Source organism: Alligator sinensis, unplaced genomic scaffold, assembly GCF_000455745.1.
Source record: "Alligator sinensis unplaced genomic scaffold, ASM45574v1 scaffold278_1, whole genome shotgun sequence".
NCBI lineage: Eukaryota > Metazoa > Chordata > Crocodylia > Alligatoridae > Alligator > Alligator sinensis.
Window position 1 is genome coordinate 549357 of NW_005841952.1, and position 22955 is coordinate 572311.

Sequence of the window (22955 nt, forward strand, 5' to 3'; positions counted from 1 at the left end):
CGGGGGTCATTTGTGGGCACCCCGTTGCCAAAGGAGGGCACGGTGTATTTAAAGCATGCGTCCCTGTGCATGAAAACTCAGCCCTGCACCACGGATGCTGCAATCTCCCAGGAGCGAGAGGAGATGCAGCTACATGCTGCCACCTACTCCTGAGCCAGGGAAGACGGGCTCAGAGCACCTTGCAAGGGTGCACTTGTGTGTCTGCTGTCCGTGCAGCTCAGTCTCCAAGCGTAGTGTTGGTATAAGCCGCATCAAAGGGTTTATGTGGATGGGGGTGAAAATGCCAGTGGAAGATCATCCCCTGGAAGGGGCAGCATGGAAAAGGGACTGGTGCCCAAGTGCGGATTAACACTGACACCTGCTGGAGACTTGCATCTTGCAAACGTCTTCTTCCCTCCGTGCGCGGGGAATTATGGCCAGGGCATTCTCCTGTTTCTCTACTTGGAGGAGGAAGGTGTTAATATATTCCTCACCTGCCACTGTTCCCTCTGGCTGGGGCACCCCCACCCCGCTCCTTAAGGTCAGGTCGGCACATTTTGCAGCAGCAAGAGCAGAGCCTGGCACTCGCTGGCGTTTTGCACCTTCGGGCTGGTGTAAAGCAGCAATGCCACGACCCAGCATAGTGCGAGGTGGTGGAGGAAAGGGCAGGGTTGCTTGTGATCACATCTTGATGGTAACAGTGACTGCCTCAGGCCCTCAGTGTGCCCCCAGATTTGAATCTTTTCACCGACACTTATCTCCGCTAGCAGTCGCAGGGCTCCCAGTACCCCTCCTTGCCCCCAGCTGTGATGGGCCCTGAGAAGCCGGTCACCTTGGCTGTGTCCTCCTTCCAGCCCATTTCCCTTCTCTCCCTTCACATCTACGTGAAGGATCAGGTCAAAATGAGGAGGTTGGGGGTTCCCCATCTGTCTTATGGATGCACCCAAAAGTTGGAGGCTACGGAGGAACTACCCCCACATGCCACCCCAGTCCCCAGCTACCATCTCCTGAGCTAATGCATGGTTAAAGGCTCTGGGGCACTGGAAATCCCTGGTAGCTTTCCAGCCTGGCTGAGCGATTCCTAGCATATCCCATTGCTGAAGTGGACTCCAGAACCTATTTGAGGTGATCCATTGCTAGAGATCACGCTTGCAGCTAGGAACCGAGGGCTGGATCCAGGCCCAAACTTCCCCAACATTCAGGGCTGTGGCAGTCCAAGGCTTTGGTCTGGGTTCATCTCTTTCTGTTGGACTTTGTCTCTGTACTGCCGAGCTGGGGATGTAGCCATGCAATAAGCACAGCCCACACTCCAGACTGTGAAGTTCATTATTCTGTCTCTCAGGGCTGGGTCTGAGTAGATTTTCTAAGCAGGTATTGCATGGTCCTGCAGCTGTTAGGTTCATTATTCTATCCCCAGGCCACCGCGCTGGCTGGCTCAGAGTCTGTCCTGTAAGCAGGACCTGACTTCCCAGGCGATGAGGTTCATTATTTTCTCGTGGTGTCACAGAGACAGGAGCACAGACTGAGACTGCAACTTCCTCCCCTCACGTTTAGGAGCTGGAACCGAGTCATTTTCAGCAATTTCAGGACCGGAAGAAGATTCCTTTGATTGCTTTTTAATCACAGTAATAACAGTAATGGATGCAGTGAGTGGAATTGATGGGGAAGAGCTGAGATGTGCACTGAGATAAGCTCACACATGGGATTTATTGGCTTCTTAAGTGCTGCTACCCTTGATTTTCCTGCGAGCTAGAGTGACCCTCAATGAGGTGTGTGTAAAAACAGCCAGCAGGCATCCGCTGCCTTTGAGATGAAGTGAACCAGGCGTCTTCTGAGAGTTTCTACAGGACATCATTGTCTTGGGATTGGAGATTGTCCTCATAGGAAAAGTCCATCATCCTCAGCAAGGAACTGAAGCCCAGACCCACCAAGGTCTTTAAGTGAAGTCAGTGGGGCTTAGGCACCTAAATACTGTTCCAGTGGGAGCAGCTTTCCCCTGGAGCCCTCTACGTCCTGCCACAGATCCCATGCTGGTGCTAGTGCTGCTACCTGGGTCTCCAGCTACACAGGCAGGCTTTCCTAGGGATGGGCAATGCTTTGGAGAAAAACTCTGCCTGGGAACCAGGGTTATGAAAGATGAGCTACTGTGGGAGACCCACCGTTGGGTAGCACCATGCTGAATGCATCAGCCTTCTGCCTCTGAGCACGACAGACATGGACACAGGCTGTGAGCAGCAAAGTGTCTGCAACTTAGCTCCCGTGCACCTAAACCCCCTACAATCCAGTCTAGTTTTCCTGGAAGGCCACATCCTTCCTTCAGCAGTGCTACCTGCTCGGTGTGGCTGGGATGCAGTCGTGGAGTAGGAGAGACACATTGTGGATGCCACTGGAGGAGATCTGCGGGGTCCTAGAAACGGGTCTTGGAGGGAGGGTGGGGTGGGCCAGAGTGCTGTAGGGCAGGATTTGATGTGGTGGTGGCTTGGGAAATGGGGGCAGGCAGCAGATGTGATCACTCTGCTGTCTACCAAACTCAAGCACCCCCAGGCTGCTTCTCTGACTTTCCTGAGCCCTCCCGTTCCTCCTGAACAACTTACACACACACACACGCCGAAGCAGGAGGAGTCCCATCCCCAGCCCTTGGGCAGACACGGGGCTTTTGCCTTTATTTCTGCAGCACAAGTGGCACCCTGAAAGGACCTTGTTTCCATGGGCCCAGCCTGACAGAACGTGTAGCGAAGGATCTGCTTGCTATGCTGATCGAGGCAGGCAAAATAATACAATGGCTCGTGCAATAGTCACCTCGAAGTCCCCATGCAAATCTCCCCGAGCCCACAAGGGTCAGTCTGACCGAAAGCCCAACCTGGCCCGTGTTGGACCCCAGGCAAACAAGGGCTGCTGGCTGAAATGCAGGGGTAGATCAGGAGGAGCTTCCCTGCAGGCAAGGGCGCTACAGATCAGGCCCCTAGAAGAGAGCGGCAAGGTGGGTTGTCAGCGGGCAATGTCATAGAGTCAGGAATGGGGCATATATAGGCTGGGGGAGCTCAGGGAGGGGGCAGGTGAGGTCCAGTCTTCAGCAAAAATAGCATGAACATCCCTACGACCTGCTGGTGAGGCAGCTGAGGCAATCCTCTTCTCACGTACCCTGTCCTGGCACTCCAGCCAGTGCACCACGGCCCCTTCCCTCTCTGCGTGTTGCTGTACAAATACCATTATCATGTGCTGTTTGCCTGGGCCCGTGGTATCGGCACCTAGGTGTTTCCTACCCCCACGGCCCCTGGATGGAGGAGCTACAAATCAGCCTTTTGTTGGCATCGCTCTCACATGCACACACATGCCTACCTAGGGTTGTTTTCCTCCAAACAGCCACATCCCCAATCCCAGCGCCCTCCAAGCCACACACCCGCCCTGGCCTCTTTATTTAAAACATGCCTAGAAAAGGAGTGGCATATTACCTATTCGGGAGCTGGCATCTTTCAGCCTCCAAAGTTTTGTTGGAGGTTGCAGATTAAAAAGCAGCGCCGTGGCTGGCAGGGGGTTAGCTCCAAAATCATTTTCAGCATATGGGAGGTGCGACCTTTCCCAGCCAGGTGTGGGGGTACAGCTGTGGGTTGGTGGGAAGCGATCCCAAGGGAGACCCAAGCTGAACAAAGCATGAAGAGGAGTCTGCGAGCCCTCGTTTCCTTGCTCAGCAGCTGCTTTTTGTAGTCGGAGAGCCAGGCAACATGCCGCTAGTCCCCACTGCTAGACATTGAAGCTAGTGGGAGCTGAGATCGCTTGGCCCCTTGCAGGCGGCGATGCTCTGTGCCTGGCTACATGGGGCCCCGATGGTCACAGAGCAGCACCGGTCCCATCCCACCGTCCGGGGGGGAATACTTAAGTCATTGGAGCATTAGCCCCGGCTGCTGGCTGGCAGTGCCCATGTGATCATGATCCAGAGGACGGATAAGTCCTGAAAAATTACCCTAAAAGCAACCAAATCATATTAATTCCTGTCCCAGAGAAAAAGAACTGACCCCAGATACACAGGCCAATTTCATCTACGGGGAATAAAAAAAAAGAAAAGAAAAAAAAGTCACCTGCGACATCTAATCAATCTTCCATTAGCAGCATGGATTTTCCTTTTGTTTTTTTTAATTTGAAAAGGTGGATGGAGTGGCTTTAATTTGAAAAGGTGGCAATTCATGGGATAGAGAGCCTCTCTGCTATCAACTGCCAGCTGGCCCAGAGCCATGGGAACTGCAAGCAGCTCCCGAGCAATGGCTCTTTGGTCAGTGGCCGGCAGGAGATGAGTTGCCAGGACCCACCCAAAATTGGCAAGGAGGAGGCTGAAAGGGTGTCAAGGATGGAGCTGGTCCCCTCCACCCCCCAGAGATAGAAACACAGGTCAGAGGGAAGTATCTGTGTAGAGGGACCTGAAGGGAGCTTGCTTTTCCCTGTCCTATTGACTTCAGGCTGCAGGGCTCTCAACTTCACCTCCTACACTAGCATTGAAAACTCACTCAGCATCATTTATGTTCATGCAAAGGCACTGGGGAGAGCAGGAAGCAATGGGCCATGCTAGCATGCAAGGGAACGCGCTCCATGTGCACGCCACCCAAGATCCCTGGCTCCCCGAGAGAAGCAGAGCGGGCAGCGTGGTGGTGCATGGCAGGCAATGCAGAGGCTAGAGCAGAGGAGGGTTTGCCTGGTTATGGGTCTCTGGGGCGGCGGAGCTTTCAAGGGAAACGGGAAATGGCCCTGTGGCAACTAGGATTTGGGAACAGTCCTCGTTTCCCCTCGCGCAGACCGCCCCCTGCCCCCCAGAGATTACAGCAGCAAGGTTAATACAGTAGCAGATACATCCATGAATATCCTCTGTTGATTCGTGGCTCCAGGTGCTTCCAGCTGTTCCCTCGGCCCGCAGGAATCAAGGCGCCTCGTTGGAGGTGACTCCGTTGCCTTTGTTGACGTAAAAGGGGCGGTACTGGGACTGCAAGGGAGGATTTGGGGCATGTGAGTAAAGGCAGGGCCAAGTGTGTGGCCAGTTCTTGACCTACCTTCATTTCCCATGACCACAGGCACCCAATTCACCCTCCTACATACCCCAGCTTAATGCCTACTGCCATTCGCTCATGGAGCAACACCCCACATTCAATCCCTCCAGACACGACTGCAGCAGTATCTCCACCTGGTGCCAGGCTCTGATCAGGGCTGACTTTCACCCTCTGGATTTCATGGATCCCTTCCTTGTCCCTAGCTACCCAGAGAGCCGAAACTCGGCCTCCACGGTGTTCAGAGTCCGTGAGCTATTTGCAGTGGGTGGCTGCTTGCTGGGTGGATGACCCAACTCTTATGCATAAGTATGAGATAACATTGATAGGTAATCAGTGTGGTTGTTTGCAGTCTTTCTCCAGCTCCACGAACCACTATTTCCAGTTGCAACACTCCCACCAGCCCACCGTTAGCTTTGTGAGCATCTCCCCTCCATCTACATCTGGCTAAGGTGCATTGGAAGAAACACTGGCTTGAAGGACTGAGGTTGCAACACTTGTAAAACACAACAGCCAGTGAGTTGGTTGTCACACCTCAAACCACATCAGACCCACCTATAATCATGCAATCAACCAGTTCATCCAGTCCTCTTAACTACAAGCCACAAGGCAGTGCATTAAACCTGGAAGTCAACCAAATGGCTCCCTCCTAGTTATGTAGCTGTGTCTTGTGCGATGTACTCTAAAACATGCTGACCCAGCCAGTTCAAAAACATACCATTGTGCCACAAACCACAAAGTCTGTCCAAACTGCTGCCGCTGTGGGAATGCGCTAAGCAGTGAGACACCAGACATCTCACAAAGTTGATGTCACTGCTTAGGGCAGGGACAGGAATAATGCCAGCCATGGCTTTGCAACCCTGTGTCAATCCTGGTTTAGATCCATCACGGTAGGGGATCTGGCTCCAGCCCCACCATGGGCAGGGTTGGGTAGAGACAGAATAGGAACATTTTGGCCCATCTTTGTGCTTCACATCAATGAACATCACACTCCGCTCATGCTCCCGATACCCACTGTTCAATGCTGCCTTGCATTTGGACTGCTATTGCTTTACAGCTCCAATTTCCAGCATAATTAAAAACGGGGGGAGGGGAAAAAGCTTCCTTCTAAACAACTCTACGGGCCGACAGGACAGGCACTCCTTAAGCAATGCAGTCTGTTGTGAGAGTTCATATTTACAGGCCTTTTAGAAGGTAGATTGCTTAAATGCATATTTAAGGTTATTTTAAAAACCAAATTATTGGCCCAACAGACCGTAAAAGCTCCTGCAGGCCAGAGTATGTATTTCTATTTGGGGACTGTTTAATGCTCATATTTATCAGCTGAATTGGTAGGTTCAGGGCTATCTGGTGAATATTGGCCATAAAAAGAAAACAGCCCCAACTACTATATGCATGAGAGAGGGAGAGAGATCAGGGACTGCATGAGGGAACCTCATAGAGATAAATAAAGGTGCAAGTTGTGGTAATGAAGTACGCCCAGTTCCTTTTCAACTCGGGGATCCCTGCAAAAAGTCACCCTTGCTCTCCACACAGCTGGTGGCAAGACCCCCATTCCTCGCTCTTCACTCCCCTCATCTCACTGTTGCAACAATCATTGCCAGGTGCCTCTTATCTCTCCCTACTACAGGTGTGTCTCTTGAGGCTGATTCTTCCAACAGGCCTTTCTGAAACAAAACCTTTAAATTGGGCAGAGCCAGGGCCAGCCATTTTGTCATGATAGCAGCTTGGTGCTCTCCTGTCTTCCAGCTGGTAAGTGCTCTTGGCTTGCTGTTTTCCTAAGAAGAGGGCTAGGTTTTGCAAATGCATGATCATTGCCAAAGCAATCTCCTTTAGGGAGACTGAAAATAAAGAGATCCTTATTCAGACCTTGCAAGATGTTAAGATGCTGTGTAGGTAAGGGAGGCTGAGGAGCCAGGATGGAGTGGTTCTGCTTCGTTTTCAAGTGAAGGGTTTTGTGAAGGGTTTGCTAATCCTGCAGGGTCAGAGGTGGGAATTCGGGGCTTGCTTTGCATTTTGCTTAGTCCAGCCTGGCTAGCTCTTGTGATAGGTGTTTTATTTGTGTCGGTGGTTGTTATAAAGCATCAGATCCCAGCTGTGTATCTGGGACTCTCAGCCTTGAGGACTCAACTCTCAGCAAGCCATTAAAGAGAATCCTGCTTTCAAAACCTCTTGTGGCAGGGGAGTGTGCCTGTGTTTTTTTGATGTGGCACAGCCGCTGGTTTGTGCTCATGGCTAGCAGTGGTGGGCATTTACAATACTGGTATTGTCTTATGGGCAAAATATCTGCACAAAAATGTGCAGTCAAGGAAGCCATGCATTGATCTGTGATGCTCCATCAGCCTACAAAAGGGTGCGAGCAGGAGGGGAGATCTTTTCATGCTTGGATCATATAGTGCAGAGGCCCTACCATATGTTTTCTGGATCCTGCAGATGACTTATCTGTGACACTCATACAGGGAACTGTAATATTGCAGAGGACCAGGTGATGGCTGTATTACTAGTTGAGAGCTATTGGACCAAGCTCTTAAGTGAAGTTTCCATGCAATTAGGTTTTGAGACGGTATTAAACTGAAACCTAGATTCTTGTTGTTCTGCTGTCCGGAAACATGTGAACCCAGATCTAGATCTTTCGGTTTATATGACATGGCTGCCCATAAATACAACAAATACCTTCACTGAGAAAGTGTAACCTTTCTCCTCCCCCCAAATCCAAAAGCCCTTGGCCACAGCCAGCAAAAGTCTGTGTACCCCCACAGCTGGTACTTCTGCTGAAGCCCCAGGAATTGGCAAATCTAGATTTATTTCTTACCAGCACAGACTGCTTGGAGGATTTCCATGTCTGGGGTGTCACCTTGGCAGACTGGTGCCTCACTATTGAAGGGTAAGCTGCAGCAATACAAAATAGCCAGTTAGGAGTGATGCCATTACAGGTTGATCTGTCTTTTGCAAGCAGGGATTGGAAGCTGCATTCATATAACTCCCACACTGCCTTATGCCAAAATGCAGCCAGTTTTTGGGGGTGGGATGCACTGGAATGGTACCATCGCCACTACTCATAACTAGGATTGCAGTGGGCTCTGTCCTTATTGCAGAGTCCCACCTTTGGTTTGAAGTCTTGGAGATGAGAGAGGGCTCCCTGCAACCCCGCAGGCACTAACGGCACAGTTCAGCTCCAGCACCACCATGTGCTGGGCTGTCTCTGAACTCTTTCATCCATGAATCAACCAGACCTGCTTCTGCTTGGCATGCACTGAGGCCATTGCAACACCCTGTTGCTTACTTGAAGTGTCCTTGAACCAGCAGTAGCCAGTGAAAGGAGGACGAGGAGATGGTGAGGAGCACATTGTTGCTCCGGCAGTGTCTGGGAGCACTGGGATTTTGCCCTGAAAGTGCAGGGGTCATGAACGGTGCTTGCCAGACTCCTTCCCTCCCAACTGCCTGAACACTTAGATGCTTCCTTCCTATTGAAAAACCTAGAAAGGGACTGGTGGAGCTGTCTCAGCTCATCAGATTAGGTCCTTGCCATGGCCTGCCTGAGTGCACTTCCCTTCCCAAAGGGTGAACAGTGCAGCAGGGAAGCAGAGCCATGTGTGCTACTGCTCTGTGCTCCGAACCCTTAGGCAGCAGTGGAGAGCCCTCCCCAGGGTCCGGCACTGCAGCCTCATCCCATAAGAAAGGGGTGGGAGAAGCAGGGGGTGGGAAAGGGAACACGGCTCCCAACCCAGAAGCCCAGTACCAGTCTTGGTGTAGAGGCTCCCATCAGACTGCTTGCTGAAGTCCCCAGGTGAGCTCTGTCCCATCGAGGAGAACTGAAATGGCAGCTTGGTGCCATTGCCTACTGGAAGAGAAAAGAGTCTGGGTTACTTCAGGGCCTCACACAGTTGGGGGGAGAGAGGGGCTTCAAGTGGGTCAAAGTGAATGTATAACCATCATCTTGCATTGGACTGGGACCTGCTAGGGGAGGAGGCAGGGACCCGGCATTGCAGAGGCAGAACTAATGTGTCAACAGCTTCTTATCTCATTGTGTCATATCCCTGTAGTCAGAAGCAAGAGCGGGGCAGCAGCTGAGGTTTGCAGAGCTGCCAAGGGGATCTGAAATCCAGACTTGCTTGGATGGGGTGGGAGGAAGCTGTGGAAACCTTTGCAGAACTCCCCGTGCAGGTTTGCAGGTGGTGGGATGAGGACACCTTCTCATGCCAGGTGCTACTGGGAGATGTTAAGTGTTGGCAGTAAGCATCAGACTTCAGTCTTGGAGCCTTTGGATGGAGACAGGCCTCAGCACTCTGGCTGGGGAAGGAGGAGCCTCCCAAAGCATTGGGGTGCATATATGTTGGGATGGGGATGGATTCGGGGCATCACAAACTAGACTGACTAGGCAAACCAGAGGTCTCAGCCTTTGGGACCTTATCTGAGGCATAGTGACCTTCTTGGTGGGCCCTGGACCAGGCAGGCTCTTGCTGCTGAAGCAAAGTCAGTGGCTGGATTTGACACAGGAGGTGAACAGGGATGGCTTTGATGCATGACCTGGACTAAGCATCCCCATGAGCTGAACTGGCCCTGCCTCCCACAGGTGCTGCTAGTCTGCTTCCTTAATAAGAAGGAAGATGGACGTGAGGGTACCGTGCGTCAGAGAGGTCTACAACACATGATGGGCAAATGCCGTGGGGCAATAGCAGCGCAACAAAAGGCAGAAGCCTGCAAGGCGGAGTTCATTTATTATTACTCATCGTCTTTCTTACCATATTTCTATTCTCAGTGGTGACAGATGACCGAACAAGGAGCAATGCGCTCAAGTTGCAGCAAGGGAGGTTTAGGTTGACTTGCTCGCTAGGAGGGTGGTGAAGCACTGGAATGGGTTAGTGGGATCTCCATCACTGGAGGTTTTTAGGGCCTGACTTGGTGAAGTCCTACCTAGAATGATGCAGTTGGGGCTGGTCCTGCTCTGAGCAGGGGGTTGGACTAGATGTGACCTCCTGAGGTCCCTTTTCACCCTCATTCTCTGTGATTCTGTGTTGTCCTGGGACTGAACTGAAATCTGGCCTTGCTCTGCCAAGTGCTGCACAACCGTTAGAGAGTCTTTGACCCAAGGGCCTTGCAGGCTCAAAACACCATGCACATGGGAGCAGAGGGACAGCCTTGTGGGGAAAGCACCCACCTGAGCCTCAGAAATCCTGATCCTGCCCCAGGCTCTTTTCTCCACAACACATCCCACAGGCACAGAGTTGGTAAGATGTTGAGGTGCTGGGTTTAATGAGTTTGATGGCTTTGATTTTCCTAAAAACTTCATCTTCAGTTTCTCTGCACCTGAGTTTCCCCTGTGCATGATGGAGAGACCAGTCCCCCATGTCCCTGTCCCTGTGTCTGGATTACAAGTGCAGCGATGCTCTGTGTGTTTGTGCAGCACCTAGACCGGGGCCCCAATCTTGATCGTAGTGGAAATTATGGTGATTTTAAACCAGGGACACTCAATCCTGACAAGCTTGCATCTCAGGGTGGACTGGGGAGAGAAGGGAGGGGAACTATGGCAAATCTATCTGATTAATTGAGACTGGGCCCATGCATTGCATTGTTTGTGACCATAGGAAAGATGCACCCCAACCTTGCAGTGAAAGAGATACTCGGTTAATATTTTCTGCAAGGAGCTGTAGGTGCGGAGTCAAAAACACATGGTCTGAGCCTGATGGGCAAGCTGGATAGGGTGGTTCATAGCTCGAGAGAAGCACATGTCAGGTGGCAGAGCTGCATACAAGGGGAGGGGTGGGCAGGGCATGCAGTGGGCTAGCTGGGAAGCCAGAGCAAAGCACGGGAGGTGCAGGTACCTTTCAAGGAGAAGGCAGGGTTGCCAGCACCAAGAGCCTCCTCTGTAGCTTGGAGGCTGGAATACTCCCAGGATCGCGTGTTGAAATTGCCTGCGAGACGAGAGGAGCCAGTTTAGCCGCCAGCCCCTGGTGATCTCCAGCTAGGCCCGTGCCTCGTGTTGCTCCACAAACTGGTTTAGAAGCAGACCCAGTCCCATATGCGTTGGGATGAAGCCACCCAGAGAGCTGGGGCCACTCCAGCCCTCCTTTCCCCCAGGCAGCAGGGCAGAGAGGGCTGCTCTCTCCCTCATGAGCCGTGTGAACAAAGCTCCTACTCACACTCCACTTCCCATCCCCATCACCTGGAGGGGAGGTGTGAAAAAGAGGGGAACCTGATTTGCCCCCCTAGGGGTCACTAGGACAGGCTGCCCAGGGCAGGGCTCTGCTCCTGCACTGCTTTTCTACCAGAGGGAGAGGGAACTGCGGGTCCGAAATACATTGCTGCCACCCAGTGGGCTGCTCCTTTATTTAGGAGCGTGGGCTCCTTTCTGTGGCCAGCCCCCTCCCACCCTGCTATCTTGCAAAGCTCGCTGAGCTGGGGACAATAACCTCCCCATTGATGCTCATCTGTGAGACCAGGCTGGCCCAGCCCCTGGCTGGCTGGAGCGTTGCGATGTGATGAGAGCAAACGGCTGATTTGCAAATGCATCCAACTCCATTAACCTTTGCCAAGTTCACTGTGGCATCCATTAGGAGCACTCTGCACTAGCCAATGCAGCGCTGACCGTGTGTGCAGGGGCAGCGGGGGATACGCCTGGGAACCAGGAATCCCTCAGTCCTGCCCCAGTCTGACACTGATTTGCCGAGCATCCTTGGGTGGGTCATTTTGCTTTCTGTGCCTTTGTTTCCCCACTTGTGGCATATGGAGAATTACACCCGTCTCCTGGGGCTGGTTGTGAGGGTTCATTCATTAGCTGCTCTCGAGCCCTGGAGGGCTGGGCTTAGCAAAGCTGTGGGGCTCTGCTGATTGCCTGGTTGCAAACTGGTAAAGACTTAAGGCAACTGCAAGGATCCAAGAGCCTTGTGTGCTCGAATGCAGGAAGCAATGGCCTGACACGGATGCCGTGGGGTGTCATGGCTGGGTTTCATAGCAAAGCTTGAAGTCTCTTAATCTGCAGTGCAGCCTTGGGATCCCGTGCCCTCGATACTCCACTAGAAGGGCGGTGACAGCCTGCAAGTACAGGCAGGGCCTCAAAACTGCCAGAGCCAGTTCAGCCTCCGTTTGCCCCTCCTCCCACGTGGATGGCCAGCATAACTAACACAGGTGTGTGCAGCCAGGGTTGCCCAATGCACGGAGTAAATTCCTTGCTGCAGCTCAAGGAAGAGAGCTTCTCCGGGACCCAGCCCAACAGGCACGAGAGCATTTGAAAGAGAAAAGGGCTCGGCCCACGCAGGTGATACTACCAGTGGGGCAGGCTAGTCCCTCGTCCCACAAAGCTGGGAGTCCACGGCAGGGGTGCGGTCAGAGGCAAGGGTGCTGCTCCTCTCTTAACTCACTGCTGCAGTAGGAGAGCTGAGTGGTACTGGTTGGATCACCGTGGCCCTGGGACCATCCCATTGCCAGCCAGTGCGTGTAATAAGGTAGCTAAGTGTGTCCTGTCTCCCTCTAATGGCAGATCCCCAGTGGATAAGGATCTACTGCTGCTGCTAGCTCATGAAGTAGCTCCAAACTTTCCATTGCCTGCTATGGTCTTAGCAGCCTGGTAACTCCCTGTCGGCTTTTGCACTGCGAGGAGCGGTGGCTAAGAAACCAGCCCCATCCGGGGTTAGTGAGTCCTGTACGACCCAGTCGTGATCCCTGCAATGGGTGCTAGATGGAGCTTCACTGTGTGGACAGTTTTTTGATCGGGACGTATTCGTTTCTGGCCTAGTTGCTTTTTGATGCTCATTCTGTGAAGTAGGCGATTGGGTGCCTAAATCACACGGCCACAGGTCCCGTGCTTAATCAGGGCTCTAACATGAGGACACAAAAGGGGTTCATAGCAAATACCGAGTGAGGAGCTGGGCTGTGGAATGAACCCCTTGCTCCCATGTAAATATGGGAGCTGGCAGGAGGGGCAGATATTTATATATTACATAGATATCTATATATACATATAGATATTTATATATTACCACAGATATTTATAAATACAAAAGCCCGTGCAAATGGCAAACGCCAAGAGGTGAGAGCAATGACACAGCTGGCCTCAGACATGGGTCTTTAGTGCTCAGCTAGGTCTGTGCCCTGCCCTGTGTAGGGTTGGGTACAACAGGTGTCTCCTTTGACTTCACTGGGATGGCTCTCAAGAGCAAAGGCTACACCTGGGAGTGAGTGTTTGCTAGCCTGCAGCCTCTATGCCCCATGATCAATCCGCCTACCCCTGCAGGGGCTGGGCAATGCTGTGACTTGTAGTATTCAGTTACAAGCCTCCTCTCCTCTGTGTCCTAGGAGCAGTTTCTTCTGCCCCTGCAGCTGGTCCCGAGGCCCCTTCTGGAAGCTGAGCTCTTTGCTCCCTGCCAGGAGCAATGGTAGCAATACCAGGTCACTCCCCAGCTGTGGCACAGGCTTCTCTGTGCTTTGCCACCTCTGCTACTGCAGACGTGCTGGCAAAGCCCCACTAGTGGAGATGCAGCAGCACATGCATAAGGGAGCTTTTCTGTTCAGGGTCTGACACTGTCATCCCAACTAAGCTGGCACCAGCCCTCTTTTAGCTGCATCCTCACCAGGGCAGCTGCTGCCACAGCTGTGGGCATGGGGAGGGTTGCACTTGGACCTGATGAGACTCAAGCTTTGTTATGCAGACTTAGCCTAAGGTGAAAAGGCTGAAAATGCCTTTGCTTTTGCCAGGACTGTGACCACAGGGGAGGACATGGATGGTGATCGTGGAGGATCACTGGATTCCACGTCCATGAGCCAACAGCTCAGCAGCCCTGGGAGGAGTGCAGGGCTTTTGCCTCACTTCTTGCCCCCGTATGATGCACTTGGGTCTCATGCTTCAGTGCCAGTGGTCAGGAAAGACCCATCCTTGCTCTTCTCCAGGTGCTGCCTGGAACAAGTATTCAGGTACCCAGTGGGGAATTTCCAGCTCCCACTAAAGCATCATTTATTGGCTAAAGGTGGGCTCAGGCTGCACAACTCAGACGGAGTTTTAAAAGCTGAGAAGAGCTTGGTCCCCGGTCTGTCTCCTGTCCTAGTCACTGTGCTCACCAGAGTGTGAAGGTCTGGGTAATGATGGCAGTGAAGACAGTGGTGCATGCTTTATCTTGGCATATGCCAGCAACCACAGTACAAGATCTCCAGTGGCCCCATGTGCCCATGCTGGTAGCTGGCCTGGATTGTCACAGGTGCCAGTTGCAGCTTGATGCCATGCTCATCTTGCTGCGTAAGCTTCCCAAGGGGTGGATGCAGTGCAACAGGCTAGAATGAATATGGCTGATTTGCAGGCTGCTCTGGGAGAGGGAGTTGGATTCTTCATATGAGCCCTTCCCTGTTGGAAATACAGTCCAGCCACATGCTTCCCTTCTACCTACATTGAGATCAGCTGGTGCATCCCTGGGTGGAGCCCGGGCTTAGAAGAGAGAAGGGAAATGGGCTTTAAAGGAATAGTGGGAATTGAGACAAATTTGGGAATCCAGCTCATCTTCCACCCTTGCATCAAGCCCCAAGGCAGTCTTACACACTGGGCCTGGCCACTTGCATGGGCCATCAGGGAAGTGCCATTGCTCATTGCAGATGGCAGCTGCAGGCCCACGCCTGCCCTCTGCCTGCTTTTGCCCAGCAGCTGTAAACATCTGGCAAACCCAGGGGTAGCTCTGCAGGCTCCCGAGCAGAGCCCGATAGGCAGCTGTGCCAACCGGGTCAGCTCCATGGGGACATCTCAGTGATGGGTTACCCTTGTCATTCAACTCCTAGAACTGCCCCAACCCTCCCAGCTATCACCATGTTGATGAACGGTGAAATACAAAGGCCCAGTCTCACTCCCTCTCCTACCTCAAAGAGTTCAACATTCAATCTGCTAAGGTCCTTTGACCCGTATTGACCCACTGGAGGCCCCACCATGAGTGGCAGACCTGAGCAAAGAACCCAGGCATGCTAATCTCCCAGTCCAACATGTTAAGTACTTCACTGTTCCCTTTTATGTCTCAAGACAAGGCAATTTGTAGCTTCAACACAAGTTAGCAGGTGGAGGCATATCGTTGCTCCATAATCAATTTAACCCTGACTTTCTGTGTGAGTGCAGAAGCTACAAATGCCTTGGTTCAGTAGAGCTTTCCTTCTTGCTGGTCACCAACCATGATCTCACGCAAGGTAAGAACCCACCGTTTCCTGTTAAAGAACATGATGCCCACCAGTCCCTTGTGTTCACCTCGTTGCAACAGCAGTGAGGCTTGTGAGCAGTGGCATCTGGCAGCCCTGATACATGGCATGAGTGCTCTCCTGGGACAGGAGTGCCATGGAAAATGTGTGAGTGAAAGCAAATCCCCAGCAATGGCACTGTTTAGAGGACAGACAGACAGCGTAGGGGAGTCACGGTACCTTTGGGAGACAGGTACATGGAGAATCTCTTCAGGCTGTCAGGCTGGTTCCACTCGTAGTTGTTGAACATGTAGCGGTGATCACCTGGAGAGGCAGAGCAAAGCCTGGTGAGCAAGGGGTCACAGAAGTGGGGAGAGGGGGACAGCACAGCTCAGGATGCTTCCCCGCACCTGGAGGGAGAGGCGATTCCCTTAGGAGAGATGCCCTTTTGAGCGTGGAAATTGCAAAAGTAAAGGGCCCTTTGGAATTGGGGTTTCTCATCAATAAAAGCAATGCACTTGCTTGTGATCTCTGAGCCTCTGACTGTGCAGCAGCCTCCCTCTTCATCTGCCCTGCTGTGTTGCTCCCAGTCCAGCTGTGCTCGCTGGACAGCTGCAAAATGCAGCTTGCGGGAGGATAAGCGAACCAGTGATGAGGCAGCAGCAGGCCCTCGGGAAAGAGGTACAGGGAGGAAAGGCAGTGACTTGGCCCCTTGCAGGCAACGCCAGAGATATTCAAGGGTGTGAGACAAGGTCCCGGAGAACCGGCCTGGCACCATGATAGAGGCCTGATGTTGGAAGGAGGCATAGCAAATGACTCCTTGCAAATTGGCATCGTTGCGTATGCCTCCATCTCTGCACCTACCACACCTCCCCGGGGTTGCTTGCATCGGGCTGACCTACTAACTGTGATTAGCATGGTGGTGCCTAGGGACAAAACTTAAGACCCGTAGCCCTGTTGTGAAATGTGGTGGGAGACTCTGTCTGCCCCCAAGAACTTGCCATCTGCATAGTCCCAGGGTGGGGAAGAAGGGTACAACCCAAAGGCAGGTGATGAAGAGGGTGGCAGCAAATGGCATGCTGGTTCATGGTCTGTTTTCCAGGGGAGGGAGAGTTTGGGAGATGAGGATCCATGGGAGGAGAAGGGAAGATGTGTGAGGGAGGTTGGGGCTGGGTGTGGGGATGAAGCTGAGCCCAAGGAGAGGGTGAGAACCATAGGGAATGGATTTGGGCTCAAACCCTTTCATTACTGGACCAGTTTCTCAAACTGAGCCTATGCTGGTGGCAGGGATCAATGAAGGAGGTGGAGATGAAGGAGCTGCATCATTTAGGCCCTGTTGCACTGATAGGTGTTTACACACCAAGGACATGGTCTAGAGGGCACTGGGAGGATGCTCCCACAAAGTCCTATAGGCCTGGACCCAAGGTTCAAAATCTCCAAAAGCCAATTCTCTGTGATCGCCTTGTCTTATTGGGCTCAGTAGAGGAGTAGGGATCTATTCACCTGTGACCTACTGATGTTCAGATTAGATGTGATAATATGGTCGCTTCTGGACTTAAACTCCACGCAACTCTCTGAATCTATTCATGATTTGTCCATCTTTAGGGCAAAAAGCTGCCTAAAAGAGATCCCCATAAAAGGGCAAAGCTCCTTGTACCACTGGGGCTCTTGGGAAAGACATGCCAAGAGCAACAGCAGCTGAACTCAACCCTGGTTTCCAAAGGCAGAAAGCCTGGGATCGTACAGGGTGGGTGAGAAGATGCTGGAGGCATGGGGTGAGGCGCTGACTGACTGCTCAGCCTGCGGCTCTCTTCTGCGGGAAAATGAAGGCCTTTGTTCTCTGGAGCTGCCAAGCTGGCACCGTTCTCCAGCAAAGGAGGCAAAAGTTGGTTGTCTGGCTCTTGCGGCAGATGAGGAACGTCCCTCTGCATTGAGTTTAATGAGTCCCTGTGCAGAAATCTCACTGATGGGGAAGCAGCAACACTTTATGGAAGCTGACGTTTTACAGCCCAGCCTATATTTATGACCACCTGCTGTCTCCAGTCACCTGTATCGACAGCTGGCAAACTTTCAGTCCCAGTGAGATTTCCTATCGCCTCCACTATAGCTTGGTCTGTTGTAGGCAGCCACTTATCTCCTTGTTCCCTGGGGCAGCTGTGTAAACTGCATTGCAGCCATGTACCAAGGGGCCAAGAGCAAGCCCCTGGCATGAAATATTCACATCCAACCTTTGGGTTTGAGTCTTTCCTACAAGTACATCGAAAAATGCTTAACGATTTAGAATATGGTTTTTCTGTTTGCAGTGTTGAGCTACTGGCATTCAGAGCCAGATTTGGAATTGCAACTACTCTATAGCAAGAGACTTTTTTTAAATCCAACAGGGGATAAATTTGTCCCATTAGAAAAACAAATGCAATGCCTAGATGTGGGTTGCAAATAGCTCCGAGCTCCTGAGGTCCTTTAGCTCAGGAGTTACAGCTTGGGCTTAGCTCTAAAGCAGTAAAAAGGACCCTTTTGCAGAGGCAGTATAGACCTATATGCTGTTTATATCCCATTTTTGCTTTCTTTTAAGGCCTTAAGTGGTGCATAAACTTCCTATGAGCTCTTCAGAGAGTTGAATTCCACCCTTGTGTTCAGCTAGTTACATTCATTTGACTCTTCAGTTGGCAAATAAACTTTTGGTTTATTTGCTTCCATTCATTTCCGTGTTTCTAAACCTTGCAAACGACAATCTGAATGCTTGCCTGTCTGCCAGCCTATTAAGCAGGCACCTGTTATAACAACTAAAAGAGAATGGAGTCTCTTTGGAGTCTGCTATTAAACAGGTTTCGTTCCCCCTAATGTAATATTTCTCCATGGGAATTTTTTTTTAAATTTTACCCTCAAAGATCAAACAGATTGCAAGCCAGTTTCTCATGATGACTCAGAAGGAGCCCTAGTTAATTAAGTAATTTTGGCATTGTTTGCATTTAGCAACTGCAAGGAAACAACTGTGTCCTCTTTTGACCATAACCGTGGCTCGTAGAAACTGAGGGATGTGAATTCATTTAGGGTCATGTTAAATAACTGTTCCCAACAGCCCCGGACACTGTTAGGCTTCTTGTCTATCCAGTATCTGATCAGTGATTGATGCCCATTATGCTGTTGGTAACTGGGCCTGCTCTGCACCTGGGTGACGGTGGTACGTAGGGCAACTGCCCCAGCTGAGCTGCCAGCAGTGGTGCAGTAGCTGCTATTTTTGCACACACTTCCCTTAGTTACAGTACTGGTCAAACCTTTTAAACCTGTTTATAAAGGCACTTTGGGGTTGTTACAGATAAGCAATCCCTGCAAGACCCAATACGCAGCTCATCAAAGACACTTGGGTGATTAACTCCTAGTGACTCCATGTGAATTCAGCACCCAAGTGCCTTTGAGGGTCTGTTGTCTAAGTGACTTAGCTAAATCACGCTTTCAAAAATGACTTGTGCAAATGGGAGCCTACATCCTGTTGGCTTAGGTGTCACCTCTTTCGCTAGGTTTTGCAAATAGGCAAAGCTGGTTGGGAAATCTTGAAAATTTCTTTCAAAAAGTTGTTTGCAAAACAAAACAAAACAAAACAAAAGAAATCATAAAAGCTATTTGACATTTGGACCTGAGCCATCGTCTGGTGCCCTGGTGTGTTCTGCCTGGGATATATAAAAGATATCAGCTCAGGCTTGGAAGTCTGGCTATGAGTATTGTGATGCAGGGTGCTGAACACTCAAAATTTTGGTCCTTATTCAGGTTGTGGATGCGAGTTCCCAGCCCTTTTGAAAAACCAGACCTTAGTGCAGGTCCCAATCACTTCCAAATCTGACCCTGAGCTCTTTTGAACGCCTGATCCCATGTAACTGAACTGTATTATCCACTTTATTTGTGCCTAATGCAAAATTATGGTGCTATACAAATGTTAATTAATCGTTTTGAATGTAGGCTCCTTGGGAACAGGGACTGTCTTTCTCTAATGCACAAAGCCAGCAGGCTGATGTTCAATAAATACTAATGCCTTTCATTATAGCTCCAATTTTACCTTGGTCCCACACAACCTTCATTCTTATTATTCTAAATCATGGATGTCAGAAAGGCTGATTCATGAACTAGAAGCTGCAGGAAATGTTATTTGATGATCCGGGAACAGATCCCGTGTTGTTTTAAGCTTTGTCATTCAATTCCACGCGTTTGTTTTGTTTCTTTAATCTCCGGCACATCTGATAATTTGTGTCTTGCTATAAAGAAGCCCGGAGAGGTTTGTGAGACCTTTGGCAGAGCAAAAGACTATTCAGAAATGCAGGTGGCCTGTTGGCTGTTTGATACCGATCTTAATGAAATAACGATCTTGCGTTTATATGGAAGCTTTTGTTGGGAGTCGTTTCAAAGAGCTGCATGAGCCGTTGTACAAGCTGTGGGTAGGAGTCCAGCGCCACGCTATTGGTATTGCACCCTATTCCGTGTGAATGAGGAGTAATTTGCCTTTGTGAGATCCAGATCAGTACTCCATCTTCACCATCCTAGTCTCTGAGCCTTTCAGTCAGTAATGGATTCTAGCCTCCCAAGACCTTGTGAGGTAGAAACATGCTTTTATCTGTGTACTATCGATGATAACCATGGAGACTGTAAGTCAGCTGAGGTCACGCTCAATGTCTGTGTCAGAGGTGGGAATTGAGCACAGGGTTCCCAGCTTAACGGTCTGCCCATCGTTTCTACCCTGCATAAAGCACATGCTGCATTCAAGCTCACTTTGGGGTGCATTAAGACTCGAGGGCAGTGGAGCTGCCTGCAATAGTAGGGGAAAGGACTTGGTGACCTAAGAAGTCCTTTGCTACTTGCTTTATGCTGGCTCTGCGCACAGCTGGTTTTTCATCCTGGGAGATCATGGTGCTATTGAAATGCACCTGCTGTTTGCTATTCTACAGCAGCCTCACTGCTGTTTAGGGGAGGAAGACCCCTAATATCACCCCTATGTATCTTGTGAGTAATTTGATCAGACAGCACATGGCTTGTTGAAAAAAGAATTGGGACTTGAGCAACACCAAGGTTAGCACTGCTCCCCTTAAAAGTTTTGAGTCCAGCCAAAAGGACATCAGTGCTTCCTTGCATGGTATATGGCTACGGCTCCCATGCTGCTTCTACTCACCCATAGATCCCATCTAGCAATTCCCCTCAAAGGCTTCCACCTGAGAGCTGGCATGGTCTGATCCTGCTTACCTGGTGAAGCATGGGAGCAAAAGACAAAGTAGGGTGGCTTCTCTCTCGTCCTGGTTTCGCTCTCAGAAGTTATGCAACTGTGCTACAAGGGGCACTGGACATTTCAGAGCCTGGGGTGTCTATAGGGAAGGGTTGAATCAGAACTGCAGAGGGGAAGGGGACTGAACTAATTAGGCACTGAACTTTTAACACTAACTACCACCCCAGGGAGCTCAAAGCAGTCCAGCTCCCTGAGCCTCCCTGCAATAAACATGCATTAAATTCTTCCAGAGCCGGCTAACGAGCCCCAGCCCCCATTTCCCATCACTGACCATACAAGGTTAGTTTACCCCAGAGCTATTTACAAAGGCAGATCATGCTCCTCCCTCCCAGTGGTCTTCCTACGTGGTAGGAATGGCTGCTGGAGCTCCTTCTTCTACGACACAGATCTAGGACCCACTCTGAATGCAATCAGAGTCAATGAGCTCCTGGATCCCTACCGTTCTCCATGTGGTTCCTCTCAATGAAGTTTCGGCCAAGGTCTGCCTTGCAGATCTTCTCCACGTGCCTCATGCAGACATTCAGCAGGTCGTCCCGGAGAAGGCCCATGGACGGACTCATGCCGTCTCCTTCCAGCAGGACGCTGTAGGTGGGAAGAGATGTCGGGGGGACGTAGTTCCTCATCAAAGTCCCAAATTCCTGCCAACAAGACAAGGTGGAGGTTATTGGGGAAGGCACACAACAGAAGGGCCAGGATGCAGAGGGGGCTAAGAGGAGACTGGGGTTAGTGACCATGGATTATAGGGACCATCAAGGCCCTGAAGAGGTTGGGAGGTTAGATTTGGTGCCAGTCAGCTAAGTTAATACTCGGGCAATAAGCAACATCATGTGAAATCCTTCAGAGCAAGTGGTTGCTGAGGGTTCAGCTCCCAGCTCCTGCTCATATCAGGGGCACGAGGCAATGTCTGTTCTTGGGAGACCCTAAAATGTTGAGTTCCTCCTGGTGTAATCTTCAGGGACTTCAACAGAGACCCGGCGATTAGTTGTTCTGTCCCTTCCCCCATGGCAGTGTTTACCTGCAGGAAGAGCACCGAGTCGCTGATCTGATGTATCTGGTCCCTGGTGTCCTTGTCCTCCTGCAGCAACTTGGATCTCTCTTCCAGCTCCTGCACAATTTCTTTGATGTTCTCACTCGCTAGCTTTTCCCTCTGTTCCAAGGCAGCTTTCACCTCGTCCCGCTGCATCTGCAGGTCACGCACCAGCTCTTTGAAATGCTGGTCCACCGTGGCTTTCTCATTGGTGGTGAAGTTCTAATGGGAGGGAGGCACAATTAATTAAGCACTTGAATCCCCTTTGCAAGCATGTCCTAGGCGCATAAAAATCGAAGCTCCCTCTCCTTTCAAAGAGACTTGAGCCCTTAAGTGATATTTGAAAACCGAATAGAGATGCATGCACCCAGGTTGCATCAAAGCCTTTACAAATGTGACCTTTGGGCCCTTTTGAAATGGAGAGAATGGCCCTGGATAATATGGCCCTCCTTGTGCAGGCTAAGCTTCCTGGGTTAGTTTTCCCTGAATAATAATGAAAGCAGGAAAAAACACCTCAAAATATTCTTAACCTGTACTAAAGAAGGCTTTATGCAATCATTGGACCTGGTGTACTAGATTGGTACCAGTACATTTCAGTGAGCGCAGCTGTGTTTTAAATGATGTAGTTAAGCTTTTGCATCCTGTCACGTGGTTGTGCCATTGTAAAAGGTGCCTTATGCCTCAACAGAAATAAGCCAGGCCAGGCACCGTTATAATGGTATGACTGCACCCGGTCTGGGGTGAAGGCTTCATCCGGTGAGGAACGTCCTGGGTAACATTTTCAAAATGTGAAGAGTAGAGATGAAGCGGAGGTTTGCTTTGGGTGGATGAGGCGAGAACATGGTAACCGAGGCAGGGAAGTAGGTAAGGCCCCTGACACCCAGCTCATGCTTCATGCCCTTGGTCTCCTGCCGGGTTTGTCACAAGAGACCTGGAGTGGGAATGGTTCTCCCATCTGTAAAATGAACATGGTCGCTCAGGTGATGGGAGGAGGAGAGTGGAGCTAGAAGAGAAATATGAACTAGGCAAAGGCAGAGAGCAAAGTGAGAATGCCAGAGACACAGATGGGGAAGAGGGGGATGAAAGAGGAGAGATACCTGGGGAGTCAGAAGGGGAAGGACAAGGAGACTGCACCATCCTCACCTTGATGCGGTCCTTCTCCTTCTGCCACTTATCCACCTCGTCTTCGATCTCGATGATCTTCAGCTGCAGCTGCTCCTTCTGCAGTGAGAGCTCAGCCTGTGGGAGGGGAGAGAAGGAGACCCATGAGAGCCAGCGCTGGTGGCCCACTTCAAAGAGATGCTCTGCTTTGACTTATGTGCTTGGCCCTGAACCATAATGGCTGGGAGCTACAGGTTCCTGGCATCACTTTCATGGACACCACGTGTTGGCAGCTGGACAAGATCCCAGTGCCTCCAGTTGTGTCAGGACACTGAGCTTCCTAAGCACAGCTCCTGCATGACTTAGGGTGGGATTGGGAATGGTACTGCTTTTAATCAAGCTGGAGTGATTA

At 51.0% G+C, this 22955-nt stretch overlaps 1 protein-coding gene across 1 annotated transcript in view; it reads right to left on the minus strand.

Annotated features, from left to right (window-relative positions):
- Positions 1-2591: 2591 nt before the first annotated feature.
- The window catches only part of TRIM29 (tripartite motif containing 29), a 27529-nt gene continuing 7165 nt past the window's right edge, over positions 2592-22955 (minus strand). Inside the window, exons 2-9 of the mRNA XM_025200010.1 lie at positions 22586-22731; positions 21431-21664; positions 20855-21053; positions 15390-15473; positions 10832-10921; positions 8749-8850; positions 7822-7898; positions 2592-4948 (exon numbers count right to left, since the gene is read on the minus strand). Coding sequence (XP_025055795.1) covers positions 4886-4948; positions 7822-7898; positions 8749-8850; positions 10832-10921; positions 15390-15473; positions 20855-21053; positions 21431-21664; positions 22586-22731 — 995 coding nt within the window. The 3' untranslated portion in view covers positions 2592-4885. The remainder of the gene's footprint in view (positions 4949-7821; positions 7899-8748; positions 8851-10831; positions 10922-15389; positions 15474-20854; positions 21054-21430; positions 21665-22585; positions 22732-22955) is intronic.